General features: G+C 36.3%; 1 protein-coding gene across 3 annotated transcripts; it reads right to left on the bottom strand.

Moving 5' to 3' along the window:
• Positions 1-2,570: 2,570 nt before the first annotated feature.
• Positions 2,571-16,089, bottom strand: SMNDC1 (survival motor neuron domain containing 1). 3 transcript variants are annotated; one of them, XM_001368550.5, is made up of 6 exons: positions 14,549-16,089; positions 12,036-12,155; positions 6,912-7,054; positions 6,306-6,467; positions 4,814-4,967; positions 2,571-3,833 (listed from the first exon to the last, which is right to left on the bottom strand). In XM_001368550.5, exons 2-6 carry the CDS (start codon positions 12,153-12,155, stop codon positions 3,696-3,698), a joined length of 717 nt encoding a protein of 238 aa, XP_001368587.1. In that variant the 5' UTR covers positions 14,549-16,089; the 3' UTR covers positions 2,571-3,695. The 3 variants fall into 3 exon arrangements, with proteins under 3 accessions (XP_001368587.1, XP_056660047.1, XP_007479094.1); XM_056804069.1 differs by lacking the exon at positions 14,549-16,089 and adding an exon at positions 14,084-14,104; XM_007479032.2 differs by lacking the exon at positions 14,549-16,089 and adding an exon at positions 8,866-9,057.
• Between the last annotated feature and the right edge of the window lie 918 nt (positions 16,090-17,007).

Genomic DNA, 17,007 nt, shown 5'->3' with positions numbered 1-17,007 from the left:
AGTTGGGTCTTCCTGACCCCACTCCTGGTCCTCCATCTGCTGTGCCACCCAGCTCCAACAGACACAGATTGAGTAGACCTCAAAGGAGAGGTTACTTAACGATGGTGATGGGGGAGGACTTAGACATGGCAATAGGGAGCAAAAAGTATTCCATCTCTCCCTTGTAAGTCAAGTGAGCTGAGGGGAATGGGTGCAAATGCAGACAGTACTGGAAAGGGAGACCAGGGAAGCATTAGAGCTAGATAGAAGGGAATGGGAAAGACTCAAGATAAAAGCAAATTTGTTGGGAATGGATTAAAAAAAAGGGAACAAGGAATAGGACAGTAGCGATTAGAAATCTGGTTGGAATGACCTAAAGAGGGTCAAAAATCAAAGATGAGGAAGGAGTTGGAAGGAGACGTGGAGAAAAGGCCCAGGCATGCTTATGAGCAGACATCAGGGAAACACATCTGTGAGAGTTTCTGTCTCCAACTTTTACTAAGTTTTGGTCCCTGCAGTTCAGAGGGGAGGGCAGCTGCCCACTCAGGGTTAACACTGGCAAAAATTCGGCCAGATTAAGTGAAATAGCCTGCTGCTGGCACTGCTGCTCCCATCAATGGCCTTGAACTCAGTTTATCCAGTGTAGCTGTGAAGTCAGGACTTGTATTCAAATCTCATCTCTGAATACAGTAGGACCTTAGGCAAATCACTTTTACTTTTCCAAGCTTGTTTCAGCCTGAGGTTACTTCCAGGTCTACCATTTATGATCTGGCCTACAACCAGGTCCCTAGAACTGATAGTAACAGACTAAAATGGATGCCATATGCCATAGAATGCATACCCTAGATTTCATGTCAGCAGGGAAAGAGAAGGGACTAAGCATGGGTTTATGCACTGCTTTACAAATATTACCTCATTTGATCCACATGACAATCTTGTGACAAATGCCATGAGTATACTCATTTTACAATTGAGGAAACTGAGGCAAATAGCAGTTAAGTGACTTACCAAGTCACACAGCTAGTGAATGCCTGAGGCTAAATTTGAGCTTAGGTCCTCCTGAATTCAGGTCCTTTATGGATCCCAGTGCCCTGCTAACTATGCCACCTAGCTGCTTTGTAACTGCATGTAGCTCTCTTCAAAGGACTGACACAAACAAAAATGCAGATTAAGTCCTGGGTTATCCTACTATTTTTAATCATAGAATTTGACTTGCTTTGTGAAAGGCACTATAAGAATCTGTAGAACAGTTGGCTCCTTTCTACAGAACTTAAGAAAAATTCACTAACAACATAGTACTAAATGAAGAAGCATTCAAACCCCTTTTAAGGCTGGGGCTGCTGCCCAAGGTTACATTTAACTCATCTTCCTTAGAAGATTACTCTTTGAGTATCCCTGGTTACCTGTATTTGTTGCTTTAGCAAACAACTACTAACAATCAATCTGATAACAAAATTTCCCATCTCTAAGAGTGGCTTTTGTTACCATTTCTTTCCACCAAGCCTTTTTCAGAACTGGCTTTACAATGTAAGGATCTTGGGCTTTGTGTGTCCTAGGAATACAGATACAGTGACTATTAACCCAGATCTAACAGTTAAAAATCATCTCCTCAAAAGATGAAAAAGTCAATGCTGTTGTTAACAGATATTAAAGGGACCATACCACAAGATCTCTTCCAAAGGTCACATACATGTATATAAAGGAAGGTGAATTAGTCTGATTACATGTGCTTTTGAGATAATAATCTAAGTTTTCATTTTAAGTTTTTGCCCTTCCTTGACACTTTATATATATTTGACCGAGTACAGAGCAAGAAAGGATTCAGAATGATAGGAAAAATGAAAGGACCCCAGGAGTCTCTGGAAGCTTCAACTGAAATAATACAGCTACAGAAACACATTGGGATAAGCTATTTCCAAAGTAAATATACTACTTAAAAACCATTTTGATTAGGCAAAACTGTTCAACTTTTCCTTAAATCCTATGGTTTTAAAAAGGATTTAGTCATAATCATATATCATTATTTATATGGCAAAAGGGAAAGATAAGAAATAGCAACTACAGTAGTTTGTTTGGAAAACAAAGGCTTTCTTGCTAATTCATTCCTTCTCTAGCTGGGTTTGAGCCTTCTCTGTTTAAGCATATTTGGAATTTTCCATCTTAACTTTCTAGTCCATCTGTTCTGCCTGACTAGCCCATGGTAACATAAAGTTCTCTCTTCTAGGGTTGGTAGTAGGAGAGAAGTTCTATCTTTTGACTCATTCAGGGGAGCAGTTGCCATCTGTCAATAGAACAAGGTTTATAAAATTTAAATATACTCTTGCCATTTTTCCTCCTATTCTTCTCCTGCCCCATGAATCCCCAACAAAACTTCATTAAATCATGTCTTTTCTTCTCAAAAAGCATAGTCTCTCCCTCTAAAACCCCACTGTTTCTCTCTAAGAAATAGAATTTTTAAGGGGGATTTGTTTTAAAAAAAAATCACTATCCTCACATCACCAAATTCTCTCCGTAGCCAATTTTTAAAAATTCAGTCTTAATTACTAGAATGAGTATAAGAGCCCATGACTACTTCTTTTCTACACACATGCTAGAGATTTTAAAAACACTTTATTTAATAAAAGTTAAACATACAAAACTGAAATTAACACATTTGTCATAAAAATCACCATCTTCCATTAATAGGAAGTACCTTTTTCTATGCATGTCATTCTAAACTATCAGTTGCATATATTAGCTTGAACTGAATGCAACTCAGGTAATTGTGATGGTCACTTGCATCAATGAATGCTGACAACCTGATCTAGTTAACAAAAATTACAAACTCAGCTACATGAACATAATATACAAGGAAATTATGGTCAGATTAATGCACAAGAAATACAGTAGAATTTAATGGTGAAAACATTCAGAGTACTCTTGTTCATTAATTCAGCCTTAGTCTTTACAAAAATAATATCTACATTGTATACAGGGCTATACATTAGCTTTTTTTTTTCTCATATAAACATTACACATCCAAAGGTGGCACCACTACCAGAAGCAAAAATCAACAGAGGAGAAAAACAAACAGGTACAAAACTTATAAAAGGTAGCTGGTCTTCAACATGGTTTCTCACACAAAATAAAGTCTCAATGAAAAGTGTAAGAGGATTGAAGTCATTCCAGAAAAAGGCTAGAGACTCAAGAAGTTATTGGGGAGAAAAACTTCACAACAAACTTTGCCATCCACAAATGGACCTGTATCTAGGCATAATTTGATGACAACAATTTGGGTATAAACTGAAGTTAGAACAAGTTGGAAATCTGCTCAGCAGGATGGTGATTTACCATGAAGCTCCAAAGGCTGCTGGAATACGTGGCAAATTCAAAGCATCTTGCAAGTTATGACTTGGAAAGGATAAAACTCTTAGGTATGTGGCAAAGTCTGATATCTGGAAGATAAACACTTCATCTAAGTGCTGTATTTAGGCAGCGTCTGTCTACAAAAGTTGCATTACAGGATAAATTCTGGGGAAAATGGTAGTAATGAAGAAAGTCAACTGAAAAGCAGTTATCAAATGCAATTTCTTCAAGTCTCATTCTATTGTTTGAAGTCAGATGATGACAATGAGTCTCTTCCTTACTATCTAACAAATAATTTACCTTTAGAAAAATATAAGGATAAAAAGGTAAATGTAAAGCCCTGCAGAGATGAAATCCACCAGTTTCTCTGATTACTGAGGCATCAAATGCCTGACATTGTATTTAGAGGTATCTTGATACTGTGTCATGGGTTTATCAGCAATTCCACAAGTTCCTACTCCAACTTTGCCAGTTACACTCTCAGGTGAGGCAAAAATACTCCTTTTCACCTAAAGAAATAAAAAACAAAAAACAAACAAAAAAACACATTCCTTATTAGCCTTGGGTAACATTTAATTCTTAAATTTAAAATACTACATACATTTAAGCTAAAAAAATATATATTTTAAAAATGTTACCAATTACTCTAAACAAGCACTAATGTTAAAGCTAGGGAAAGAAGTTTCCAGGCAGAAGGCATGAAGGAATAAAAATATTAAATACGCTATAGGAATAGAATAAACATTTCATTCTTCATAAGGAAATTTATTATTCAATTATTCAATTCAAATTTTAAACTTAGTTTAGAACTAAAAAAGGAACATCAGAAGCCTTCAAGGCCAAATCCCTCATTTTCCAGTTAAGGAGACTTGACCCCAGTAGGTTAAGTGACTTCTTAGAGATACACAGATAGAAAGCATCAGAGGCAAAATATGAAAACAGATTCTCTGATTTCAAGGGGTAAGCTCTTTTCACAGGGCAAACTGATTTGTTTACATTCCCATAGCTAGAACATAAATCCAGATCTCTTGACTCTAAATCTAGTATTCCACTGCCTTTCATTACACCATAGCTGCTTCTCCATCTACTCTAGTAAAATATTTCCCAAGAATGTTCTGAGTATGAGTAAAAGATATTAACTAAGCATTAGTGTGAAGACATAATTATAACCTGGGAAAGACAAGAGATTCTTAGGAGAAGTAAATGACAGCATTGCTTAATCATATGTTGCATAGTACAGCAAATCTCCCCTGTGCAAAACATATTTTTCAAGTTTCACATTTTAGGGAAGAAAAATGTCTTGGACTGATGTGTTAACACCTATAGAAAATTCAGCATTAACCCAAAGTCCTGTAAGAAATCAGAGGTTTTCAAGAGGAATTTATCTTCCAGTTCATCTTACTAAATTTAAATAGGAAGAAAACCATCATTTTTATATATCTTTCACAACTTTTTTTCAAAACAAAGTACAATGAAAGGACATACTCACCTGGCCTTTTTTGTTTTTAGAATAAGCTCTATTGTTGAACTGTTGCCATTTCACCTTCTGATCTTCTCTTTCCTGTTCAAGTTCTTTTATTCTCTGAGCTTTTTTCAATGCTTTCTTCTTTTTATATTCTCGTTGCTGGGCAATCATTTCTTTTCTGTTTAAAAATAAATAAAATTGATAAGATGTCAACTCTGAAATTAGTGATTATGGGGGGAAAAAACTCCACCTGTCTATATAAATAAAAGCCACTAATTCACCAAAACCCAAAGCCAATCAAAAGCAAGATTTAAAAACCTTTCCTTAGCTAAATAGTGTTTAAAGAAACCCTCAAAGACAAATATAATCTCGGTTACCTAATAATTACTGAGTCTAATTATGAATGTTTTATTTGATCACACAACTCTTGCTATTATACTTTAAAAAAGTATTAATTTGGGGGGAGCAAGACTTCCGTTTTCCAAACAGAAGTGGAGTAGTAGTTGGCAAGAAATATTAGCACCAGAACTCCAAAAATAAATGGAGAAAAAGGAGACAATAAAACGTCTCCATTTATATTAGCAGATATAACAAAAACCAAACCTCTTTAATAATTTTAAGTCACTAATTTAAATTTACAAATCAATTTAAATTTGAATTTATAAATGTCACCAACAACTATGATGCAATTTTTTTTGCTTGAATAGGGTTAAAACTGCCAACAGTTTTTATAATTGTTAGATATCACACTTTTCATGAAATGAAGGAAGCGAGGCAATGAATAAGGGAACAACTATAGCCTGAATCTCATAGCTTAAGAAGGGGCGGAATAAGCATTAACAACAGGAATATAACCAGGATAAAGCATGGTTATTACAATGCCGAGATGAATGACAAATCAGGTATCTGGTAATATCGGCTATGATGCTCTTCATCAAAATTTACTTAAAATGGCTACAAGGTACAATGCTCCAAAAGTCTTTTGAGGTAGCAGCTTATTCTCAGTTAAATTTTGAAATATTCTTTTCCTAGAGAAGAACTTATTTTGACATGTGGACTAATTTCCTAAAAATTATAGCTGTCTAAAAGAAAAATAAGTGTAGGAAGTGGAGTAGCCCCCTGGCATTAGAGTTCTTCAGATAAAATCTAAATTACTCACCTGTCAAAGATTAAATTCAAACATTAACTAAATGCCTACTATATGTTAGGCACTAGTGAGATACTCATTCCATCTCCCCCCCAACTCTCAAAAAACAAAAACCTCTGCCCTCAAGGATCTATAAGAAATCATGACTCAGGTAGAGGTTGAAATAGATGACCTCAGAAGAACATTCCAATTCGAAAATTTAATTCTATGAAATTCAATTTTGGCATTGGTAAATCATAATAAAAAAAATTCTCATTTATAGGTAGGAATCAAAATGACAGTGATTTGTATTCAAATTACACACTTTGCTTTATGTTAATCTGTGACCTATATTCATCTGCCACAAATTTATATTACAAGGTTACTTACTTTGACATGGGCTTATTTCCACTGTCCTCTTTTGCCTTCCTTCCTTCTTCCACCGGCTTCAAATTGAGTAGAGGTGTGACTTCAGCATTACCATAACCAGCAAATGTGATGGCAGCAGTTCCGTTTTCTTCATCTATCTCCTCAATCTCTGCTTCATAACACCTGTAAAGATATCATGGCTGTAAGCAGGTGAGTAAAGGTTTGGTACTCAACCTTATAAGATCTATACTGCAGTCTCTCAGTTATTATATAGGAAGTTAAAATAAAATTTCCATAACCAAGTAGCACATACAAATAGATATATCTCAGAGCAATAGGGGATGATCTATTTAGTCCCCCTCAAATAATGGTTATAAATTAAAAGGTTAAAACTACAATCTCAGGGGAAAAGAGGCTAAAGCTATCTTAGTAACCCAGTTAAGATGAACCACTCCTCTCCTTGAAAGAAAATATAAAATTGAAAACATTCATTTACACTTATCTACTAAGAATAAAATTAGCCAGAGAGAGGGATTCAAGTGGGGTAGCTCAAACTGAATGAAAATCTCTTACCATTGTATTGTAATAATTCATGTTACAGTTAGAGAAGTTTGTTTCTACACTTACTGTCCATCTTCACTCCAGACTGCCATACATTTGTCTCCTACTTTCCAGGAGTGAGTGGGCTGAGCAGAAGCAAAACTGTCTGAACTTGCAAGTGTTTCCGAAGGTTGGGTTGAAAGAAGATCTTTGGTTAGTTCTATAACTTCCTAAAGGGAAAAGCAAAAGTGATAGCACATTATTACTTTTTTGATGAATACTATCAACTATTTTCAAGCAAAAGCAACACAAAAGCCACACTGAACTTTGAAAACCCCATTAACTACAAATATTAATGGAAATGGGCTATGTTTAAGCTTATATCTATATAAAATAGCATATTTCATATAGTAAATTAGAAGTGGCTGTTTTAGCAGATCAGTTTTCTAAAGAACAGAAACAGGGCCAACCATTCAAAATGGAAACATAATTGGCATGTCTTTCAATGTGACTGTCCTATTTAAAAGAGGTTATCAGGTAATAATACTGGGTGAGTTGGAGCTTGACAGCCATTCTTTCTTCACTTCCCCCCCATCCCCAACTACCAAAAAACAAAAAGGCCAAAGAGCATTTTGAAGCAGCCTTATTAATATCAAAAATATATCAACACATACTAATTTTTTACCAGGGTATCCATGAAGTTACATCAATAGCAGATAAAATCAGCAATCTCTCCTACATGCCCAGGAAAAGTAAGCAAATTACATTTTTCAAAACGAGGCATTTCAGTACCATAATAGCCATGCAATTTAGCATAGATACATAAAAAGGTATTAGGTGAGGTTTTATAGCAATTGGGTAACAGATGAGCCATCATTTGTTAATAGTTGCTCTGCTTACTGCAGGTGATTAGATACTGGTATTAAATAAACTTGCAGTATACAAAAATACTGTGGACAGATGCATTTTTTTAACTAGTGGCTGGATTTCCCAGATGAACAAAACTACTATGCATCAACTTACCTAATTTCTAATTTTTAAAACATTGCTTAACTATAAAGCATCAGAACACAAATAGCTCTAGCAAAGGTGTATATTAATAATTTGTTCCAATGCAATATAAACACGATTTTTAAATGTAATCTTGAGGGCCTGGGGTGAGAAATAAGGAAAGTTACAACAGTACTGAGTTTCTCCTGGCTCCTATTATAGTTGAATATAATGGATTTTACTGAATAGCGAAAAAGCCTAAACATTACTTTGCACACCTCAAGTTTCTAAATCTTCCTGGCTACTCCTGACACTCATATTTGAGTCTACACAAAAGTAACATCAAACTTTGGGGAAAGGTAAAAATCTTGAGCATAAAAGCAAAGAATTAGATGCCTTCACTAAAAGAAAAACAAAAGCTAGAAATCCAGTGTAGTTATACTAATGAAATTCTTTGTTGCCAAATAGCTATACATATAGCTTTTTAAAATGATATAGTTTTCTGTGGAGAGTAGTTTAAAAACAAATTTGTTATGTACCTGATTTAGGGGAATGTTAAGTGAACTAGCTTGGTCTTCATAGCCAGTCACTTAAGTACTAGGAATAGAACCCAGGAAACCTGATTGTGATGCTTTTTAATCCCCTAATCAATGAACCACACTGTTATCAGGCTCTTGTGGGTTGTCTCAAAAGCAAAAAAGTAAATCCTCAATCTAAATGTCCCACATTTATAAAGTACGTATATAGTGACCTCATGTTAGAATAATCTTTTGGTTATTTGAAAGATAGATATTTTCAATAAAGAGGCCCTGAAAAGCTGTCACTGTTAAAGAAATAAAAATTCACAGAGCACAGCTCTGAAGTAATCAAAACTCTTCATGAAGGTTGTTTTCCCCCCAAAAAAGATTTACCTAGTGCCTTTTTAAGTTTGCCAATATTTGAATCCTTACTTCACACACACTTATGAAAGTTTTCCCCAATTGTGCATGTGGACCAAGGTATTAGAAATAGAAAGTATTTTACATATGAGGGAGTTCTTGAAGGTACATACCATTAATTAACTTTTTCCTCCCCCAAGTCTGAGTTCTGAAACTGCTCCTTCATTGACAGATGGGCAGCAGTTACAGTAATCGGCAATTCCAGGAAGCATCAGGAGTTGTGATATACATATCAGCAGGTCAAAGGGGGTGCACCCAAGCACTGTGCTTACTGAAGGAAGGCGTTTCGGGGATGCAGAGAGCCACTGTAATATATGAGACAGGTGACTTGACCCCTGCCTCCTTTAGAACCAGTTTATTTAGCAAAACAGCTTAATATATAGACTATTTCTGTGAATATCCATAGACTTACTGGGCAGCAAATCTAGAAGTTACTATACCCACTTTATTTGAAGGGAAAAGAGAATACAAAATATGATTTACAAAAGATTAATTTGCTGTCTGCTGACTAATTTTACTGGCCATAAAAGACAGCACTTAAAGGACAAGTAGAGAAAATCCAATGGCAAGAAGAAAGCCAAGACATTAAAACAAATGTAGAAAAGGGCATCTTGTGACAAAGCGTCAAATGGATGGATGGCAGAAAATTAAAAACCAGGTTGAGCTTGATAAAAGAAAAAAAAGTGGAAGCTATGAAATGACTTGAATACATAAATGTAAAAAATGAGAAGGCCAAAAAACTCAATGAAAAGGAACTGAATTTAAACAGATTTCTTCAGACCAACTGTTAAGGTCATAATGAAATACTAAAGATTGCAATATAAACTCTAATGTTGTAGTTTCATAGAGAGGAACATATCCATATATTTCTCAGAACTTTTTGTCTTAAAAGATAAAATTCATCTTTCGACAACTGTTTCGTTAACAATGGGCCTGCATTTTGAAGTAATGTGGCAATTTTTACATATTACAAAGCAGGAAAAAAAAGGAAAAGATCATACTGCCCTGATTTTGAGAAGAAAAGAATTTATATAACATGGTTGATGAGGACCTAGAAGTTAACTTAAAAGTCTCTTATTAGAGTAATTTAAAATTTAAAATTAATGGTGGTAGTGTTTATATTCTAATAAAAAGATTACAAAGTTGGGCTGCTGGGTATCTAAAATTAGTTACAAATGACACTGGCATAAGGCAGTCTGGCCTTGGTTCTGTTTTTCATGGCAGAATAGGAAGAATATGATTATAAAAGGAAGCCTCTTAACTTCAACAATATCCCATAGCATGGACTTTTAAGGAAGCATTATAGTAAAGCCAATCTTACCACATTTTATCTTCTTCAAAGTCTAACAGGGACACTTTTAAATGGTTATTCATTACTCAATAGTAGGCACTGATTTTAGATACACTGATTTTAATGTCACACTATCAACTTCCTTATTTTCAAAAATAAAAAAAAGAATATTGTTTTTGACAAAATTATACATTGGGGAAAAGGAAACTATGAATTACTGATAATACTTTAATTGAATAGATTTCACAGGTTAAATACTTGGGTCAGTCAGTATATCATTTTCATCTTTAACACATTTCTTTGGCTTGTTTTTTAAACTGTCACCTTCTATCTTAGATTCACTTCTAAGACATAGTGGCAAGGGCTAGACAAATGAAATTAAGTGATTTAGCCCGGGGAAACACAGATAGGAAGCATCTCAGGCCAGATTTGAACCTCGGTTCTCTTGAATCTATCCACTGTGCTACCTATCTGCCCCAAAGCCCATATGTTATATATCACAGATAAAGATAGGTAGAAAATTAGAGGGGAAGTAGAAGAATTTGCTTCTGTCATCTCCAGCCTTTGTATATTTCTTCTTCCCCCCAAAAATGCACAAATCTTACTTTTGAATAAATTAAGTCAAACTATGTAAATTTTTTTCTGTAAAGACAGATTACTTTTACCTTAAAATTTCATTTACAAATATTTAGAATTTATTATGAAGGAATATAGCATCTTAGATGAATTCTTTAAGAATTCATAGTTTAATTTTTACATCAATGTTAAGGTTACTACCAATAAATAGTCTATAGGATTTATATGAATTGGTTTTACTGGAGGGTTGAAATTGATGGCATTAGTTAGAAACCTAAGTCTATTAAAAACTAAGCTTAACCCTATTTAAAACTTTATATGTGATTCAGTAAGGAAATAATCTCAATCTAAACATACTTCTAAATACACTATAAAACTCAAAGATGACAACTTCTTGAAATGTGAAAACTCACCCTTTTAAATAAGATTACTCTTTAAAATGAATGCTAAAATTCATAACTGCAATTGATATTTTAAGTATATTTCTACTTAAAGCAGTAAACTATTTTCTTAGCTATCTTGAAGTACAACTTATAAAAACATCTCCCTAAAAGGCATAGGTGATAACTTGATGGATTGAAATACAATCTATGTTTATTTATCATTAAGGCATTACTTGAAAAGTCCAGAGTTAGGGATTTAACAAAAATGTACAAAAAGCCACCTGAACTACAAGTTGAAATACACCAGGCCTTCAATTTAGTAACAATTCAAAAAAATTCCCACTGCCAACAACAGGGCATTTGTAATCTGTATATGGCAAATGTATGTACACTGCAAACTCTAATTTAAAGTTCAAAAGTGTAACATTTCTTATGCAGAAAAAAACTGAAAAGATACATTGCTACAATTCACTTTCAGTAAAGTAACAAAAAAGGCAGAAGCTTTGAGAGGAAAAAAAAGCTATTCTATAGGGTTTAAAACTAAAGCTTATCTTAATTTTTTTCTTTATTCTTTAATAAGAAATCTAATTTTAACGTTTCCAAAGTGCAATTAGTTCAGCCTTTCTGACAATCCTTTTAGATTTCATTTCTAGGTATATACTAGTTAATTCAATATTACTTCTTGAAGAACAAACCCAAATGTTGCTATTTTTAAAAATGTGTCTCTTCCTAAAAATTTAAAATCCACAACTTTTCTGTCAGATCTTGATTCCTTTTTTTTAAAAAATGATGACTAATAGGAATTAAACCACTTATCAACTCTTGGAAGATTTCCTCATTTTGATTTTATGCAATTCCATCAAAACTGTATAGTAACCTTAATTAATGCAAACATTCTTCAAGAACAATTTGTTTTCTATTGAGGTCTTTTGATGTGTCTGTGCCTCCAGTTAAAAGTGTAATTAACTATGCAGAAATTAGAATCAGGAGTACAGTTTTTCAAGTATTATTTTCTGGTGTCTCCTGTACTCACCTGCAAATCTTTTTTCAATTTTAGCAAGTCTTCATTTTCTCCATTTCCAGATAATGCTGCCTCAACTTGTTGAAGCTGAGCCTTGTAGCTAGCCAGCTGCTTTGCTAGATCTTCAGACATCTTCAAGAAAGAAGAAAAGAATATGAAAATGGAAATATTAAACAAAAAGCCACAATCAGCTTTTAAAAAGTATTTCCTGTGAAATAATTTTCACATTATCTTAAAGTAGTATTTTGCCACTCAATCCTGAAAAATCTTATTTAGTCCCTTAGTCTTAATTTCTTAATATCTTTTTGAAATTATCCTCATCTTTAAATTAAGAGTTCTTCAGTTTGAGACAGAAAAAGATGAAATAGAGAAAATAGCCCAGTTGTCAGAATCTGGGGGCATATCTTCACGTTGTTACTTCATTGTTTTAATAAGACAAAAACTGACTCCTAGGTTAGTTAAATTCAAAAGATGCTTTCAAAACAAAAAAAAACAAATGATTTGGAGGTTATTCCTCTATTATCATCTAACTATATATCTAAGAAATTCAGACAATACTGAAAAAAGAAATAGATTAGAAGATGGGCAACCTACTTCTAGTCCTAACTGCTTCTGATCCTAGTTAATCACTACAAAACAAATACTTTAGGCAAATAGTCCCTCTGAATCTGTTTCTTCATCTGTAAAATAAGACTGGATCCCTCTCTTTGTTCTCTTCCAATTCTGAGGGACTATGGTTTGTATTTAAATCTTTACCTAACACCTGTACTCCAAAGAAGACATCATTCATCTAAAATATTTGTCCAGTTTTGATCTTATCACTAACTGCTGAAAATTCTTAGACCTCTGAGATATAATACAAACTCCACAATCTTGCTCTATCTTTCCAGTTTCATTTCATATTAGTCCCCTTTATCCATATACTACATTCCAATCAAAGTGGCCTACTAGTTGTTGTTCCCTGACTTCAAAAAGGAAATATTTATCTTCCACTTTACTGCATTTACATAGGCCATTCCTCATACCTGGAATGCATTACTTTCATCCTTTCTAAGAAGTAAGAATCCTCACATTTCAAGATACTAATTTCATGACACAAATGGAAAAACTGCCACTCAAGGAAGTTAAAAGACTTGCATGGTCATGTGGCACACATTAGGGCAATATTCAGAAACATCTCTTCTGACAACAATTAAAGCCCTTATAAGCACTGTCTGAATTTCTCCTTTGCCCCAATATAGTCTGACATATATTAAATTTTGCTGTTAAATATATTATAAATACACACACATATATTTCCCCCTGAAAGGGAAAAGAAATAAGTCCTTGTGGATGGAATTTTATGTTTACAGCACTGCAATCTAGCACAATGCCTTGAACACAGCTAAGTTTCTAATAAATGTTTGAATTGACTTATTATAGCCCTGAGCTTACATTAACAATTAGGTATCCAAAGCATAGTGAAAATACCCAAAAAGGGTATGGGCTTAAACTTAAATAGATCTTAACAAACTTGTTCATATGTGCTTAACAGCAGATCTTTGGGGAATTTGTTATTAATTTCATCTCCCCTAGTATTTCTACAACTCAACTCCTCCAGGCTAGATTCAAAATGCCATCTCTTCCATAAAGCCTTTCTGGAACCCATTCCTTCTCCAAAAAAGGGATGGGAACTCGGTGCTTATCTCCTGTATGTGTTTGCCTTTATCTGAGTATTTATCACATCCTTCTTTGTACTATAGCAACCAGGGCTTTACATGTAGTAAAGTATCGTGTTCCAAAGAGGTTCATGGCATGTACAAAACAAAAAACCTAGATGCTGGGAATGATACAGTTAAGAAATAACAAATAATCCCTACAGCCTCTAGAAACTTACACCCTAAAAAGGTAGATACACATAAATAACTAGAATACAAAGTGGTACGAATTAATAGCTAAAAAGACACAGGTCCAGAAGCTGGACCTCTTCCCAATACTAAATTTCCCGGACGTCAAGCACGCCTAATTCACTTTTAATCACTGAGTACCAATGGAGAACAGGGGTGGGGAGACTTAAGTACTCTTTCTAGAAGATCAACAGGACACCAGACAACAGGCTAGGCGAACTGGAGGCGGCTCCTCTCGCCACGGGGGGTCGGGGCCTTGGGCCCCGGGCTCCCTTCCCTTTAGGTCGTAGTCTGCCCCTTCTCTTCCCCTCCGTTGGGTCCTCGGTTGCCCCCCCCCACCTCTTCCTTCACCCTCCGGCTTCCTCAGCCCCCAGTGCCGAGCCCGCGGACCCCGGTTTCCCTGGACAACCAGCACCATCACAAGGCCTCCCCGAGCCCAAGCTCCGGGCTTGGGCCAGGCCGGCCAGGCCTTAGTTTCCTTGCCTTGCAAAATGACAAAAGACTGACTAGGGGCCGCGTTCGCTCCGCCTCGGACCAGGCCTCTAAGGCCTCCAGTTCAGGCCTCAGTTTCCGGCCGGCCCACAGAGTTGGCCTAACTAGGCCTCTTCCCGCCGGGCCACCGCCTACCCCGAACTTTACCTTGTATAAGGCCGGGGCCGGAGCCGGGGCCGAAGCCGAGGCGGCGGCGGCAGCAAAAGGTGAGGCAGCGAGGTCAGACGGTGAACACAGCAGCAGCTACAGGCTCTCTTCTTCAGCGGCGGCGGCGGCGGCGGCGGCGACGACTCAACCCGGCGCTGAGAGGATGAGGCTGTCGGTCGGTATGGAGGGGGAGGGGAAGAGCAGAGCGGGCAGAGGAAGAGAGGAAGAGAGAGACGAAGACGTGAAATAAATCTCGCGATATTCCCTACGCCTCGCGAGGCGACAGACTATTCGCGTGATTTCCGCTAGTGAATCTCGTCTCTGTCTTGGGCCTTAGGAGACAGCAAGGTTTAAGGAAGTTACGTAGAAAGAAAGTTACGGTTGGCGAGGGGCAGTAAGATGTGTCTGCGTCACTTCCGATATTGAGTTGGCGGCGGTTGGAAGGTTGGGCGGTTGGTAGTTCGGGGGTGGTGAGGGCGAGAGTCTAGTCTCGCCGTCTCCTGTTTCACCGATTCTGTTTTGTCCTCTAGGCCGCCCTGTGACGTAGATTGTATGGATTAGAGCATTGGGGCCCAGAGGGAGAGGAAGTAGCTTAAACCAGTGTCGGCAGTGGAAAAGCGAAAATCAGTAATCCCCTGTCCTGGGCTATGTCCTCACTAGTGATCTGATGGGTTTCCTGTCATGGGGAACAGATTTGGAGAGGAAGGGATGGAATGTAAGGACCAAAAAGTGAGGTGGGGCGACTTGGGTCCAGGAGTATGTATGACCAGAGGCCGCGAAGCCATTGTGGGGAGAAAAAACCCTGGCTTGGGAATCGAGTGCTGTTCCTGTATTGTCATTCAACAGTTGCAGGGCAACATCCTTCCCTGTAAAAACGAGCCGGGATTCTGATTCTTGGAGGTCGGGTATTGTTATTCTGAGTTTAGATGGCCATGCTGGTTATGGATGTTAATTCATTACAATTTTTAAAAATTGCTTAGAAACGGTTAGGGAAAATTGGAGAAACCCTTATAGCGAATTAAAAGCCTCACCTGGCGGTCATTGCTGGCTAGAGGCTTGGGAACGTTTTGTTACCTGTCCTTTATGGTTGGCGAAATGGGTAGTACCCTCTTGATTCCCTTACTGTCCTTCCCACCGTTGTCACAGCCTAAATTACATGCCTTTTGTTATTCGGGGGCAGGATATTCTTGTCTCAAGAGTCTGTACCACAGTAGTGGCCTAGTGTTTGTTAAATGAATGGATGCCAGTGGGTCAAATTTAATGTATGTTTTGAAACTGATGGGAGAGGAACAGAGAATTTGAGGTCAGGGATTGTGTCTTATACATATTTGTATATTCTTTGGGTCCAAGAACAAGGCTCCTGTAAATGTTGGATTGGCAGCTTGTAACTGAAAGTTGAGAAACTATTTCAGACCCCTAACAGCAGGGGGCAGCAATTTATATATATGTAAATCATTCCTGGCGTGTAGACGCTGACCAAAGATAGAATGTTTTTGAGAAATTTTGGTGCCCTTTGCTATTTTTATTTTAGTTTGAAAAAAAAAAAGGGTCGAAGTTGAGAAATCCCCTGAATGAATGCAGAGTTGGTAACATGAAAAGCTTTACCCAATAAGTTTTCCCAATAAGAACTTTGTATTCTTTTTACAAGAATTTTCAAATTGGGGATGGACTGCATTTGGTAATTCTGTCTGATCTCAGTGGCAGAGCAATCTTTAGAGAAGTTTTGAAGGTCTTATTTGGACTCCAATTTTATTAGGACGACTTACTAACATTTCCATCTTTGCACTATAGACATTAAAAATACCAAACCATATAGTGCAATATATCTGAATTCTAAAGTTAAGTTTAGACAAAACTGAAATAATGCATGAATCAAATATATTAAAGTGGCGAAAGCACTTAATGTTTAATATCAATATTAAGTTTCTGTTTTGACATTTATATTTTGATTTCCTCAGCTATTTCTAAGAATAGTAATGATAAAGTGTTTCTTTAAAGTCTATATTTACTGTATTAAAACATGTCAAGTGAGGTAAATTAAAGAATCCTGATTTTGTATAGTAGTATTTTCTTCTAAAAGTAGAGAAACAATGTGATGTATTTGAAAAAGACCTGGGTTTAGAGTGACTGGAACCTGATTTGAATCCTGTGTCTGGAAAAAAATTACATTGTATAATGTAAACTTTGGGGAAATCATTTAACCTCTTTGTGCCTCAGTTCCCATGTCAGTAGAAGATGGCTAATACCTAGAGCTGCCTCAACTTACAAAGATAATTGTAAGGAAATATATGAAGTACTTTTAAATCTTTGCTCTGTAGACACTCAAATGCTTTTGGCTAATACTCTGATTTGAAGCTACTTGCCTCATTTTTATGCTGCCTCTGACTTAAGGACAATGGTGAGTTCAGTCTAGAGCTTACTGATGGTTTTTTTCCTGACTCATATATTGTACAGATCAG

Source organism: Monodelphis domestica, chromosome 1 (assembly GCF_027887165.1).
Source record: "Monodelphis domestica isolate mMonDom1 chromosome 1, mMonDom1.pri, whole genome shotgun sequence".
Taxonomy (NCBI): domain Eukaryota; kingdom Metazoa; phylum Chordata; class Mammalia; order Didelphimorphia; family Didelphidae; genus Monodelphis; species Monodelphis domestica.
This window is presented reverse-complemented; position numbering and strand designations above follow the sequence as displayed.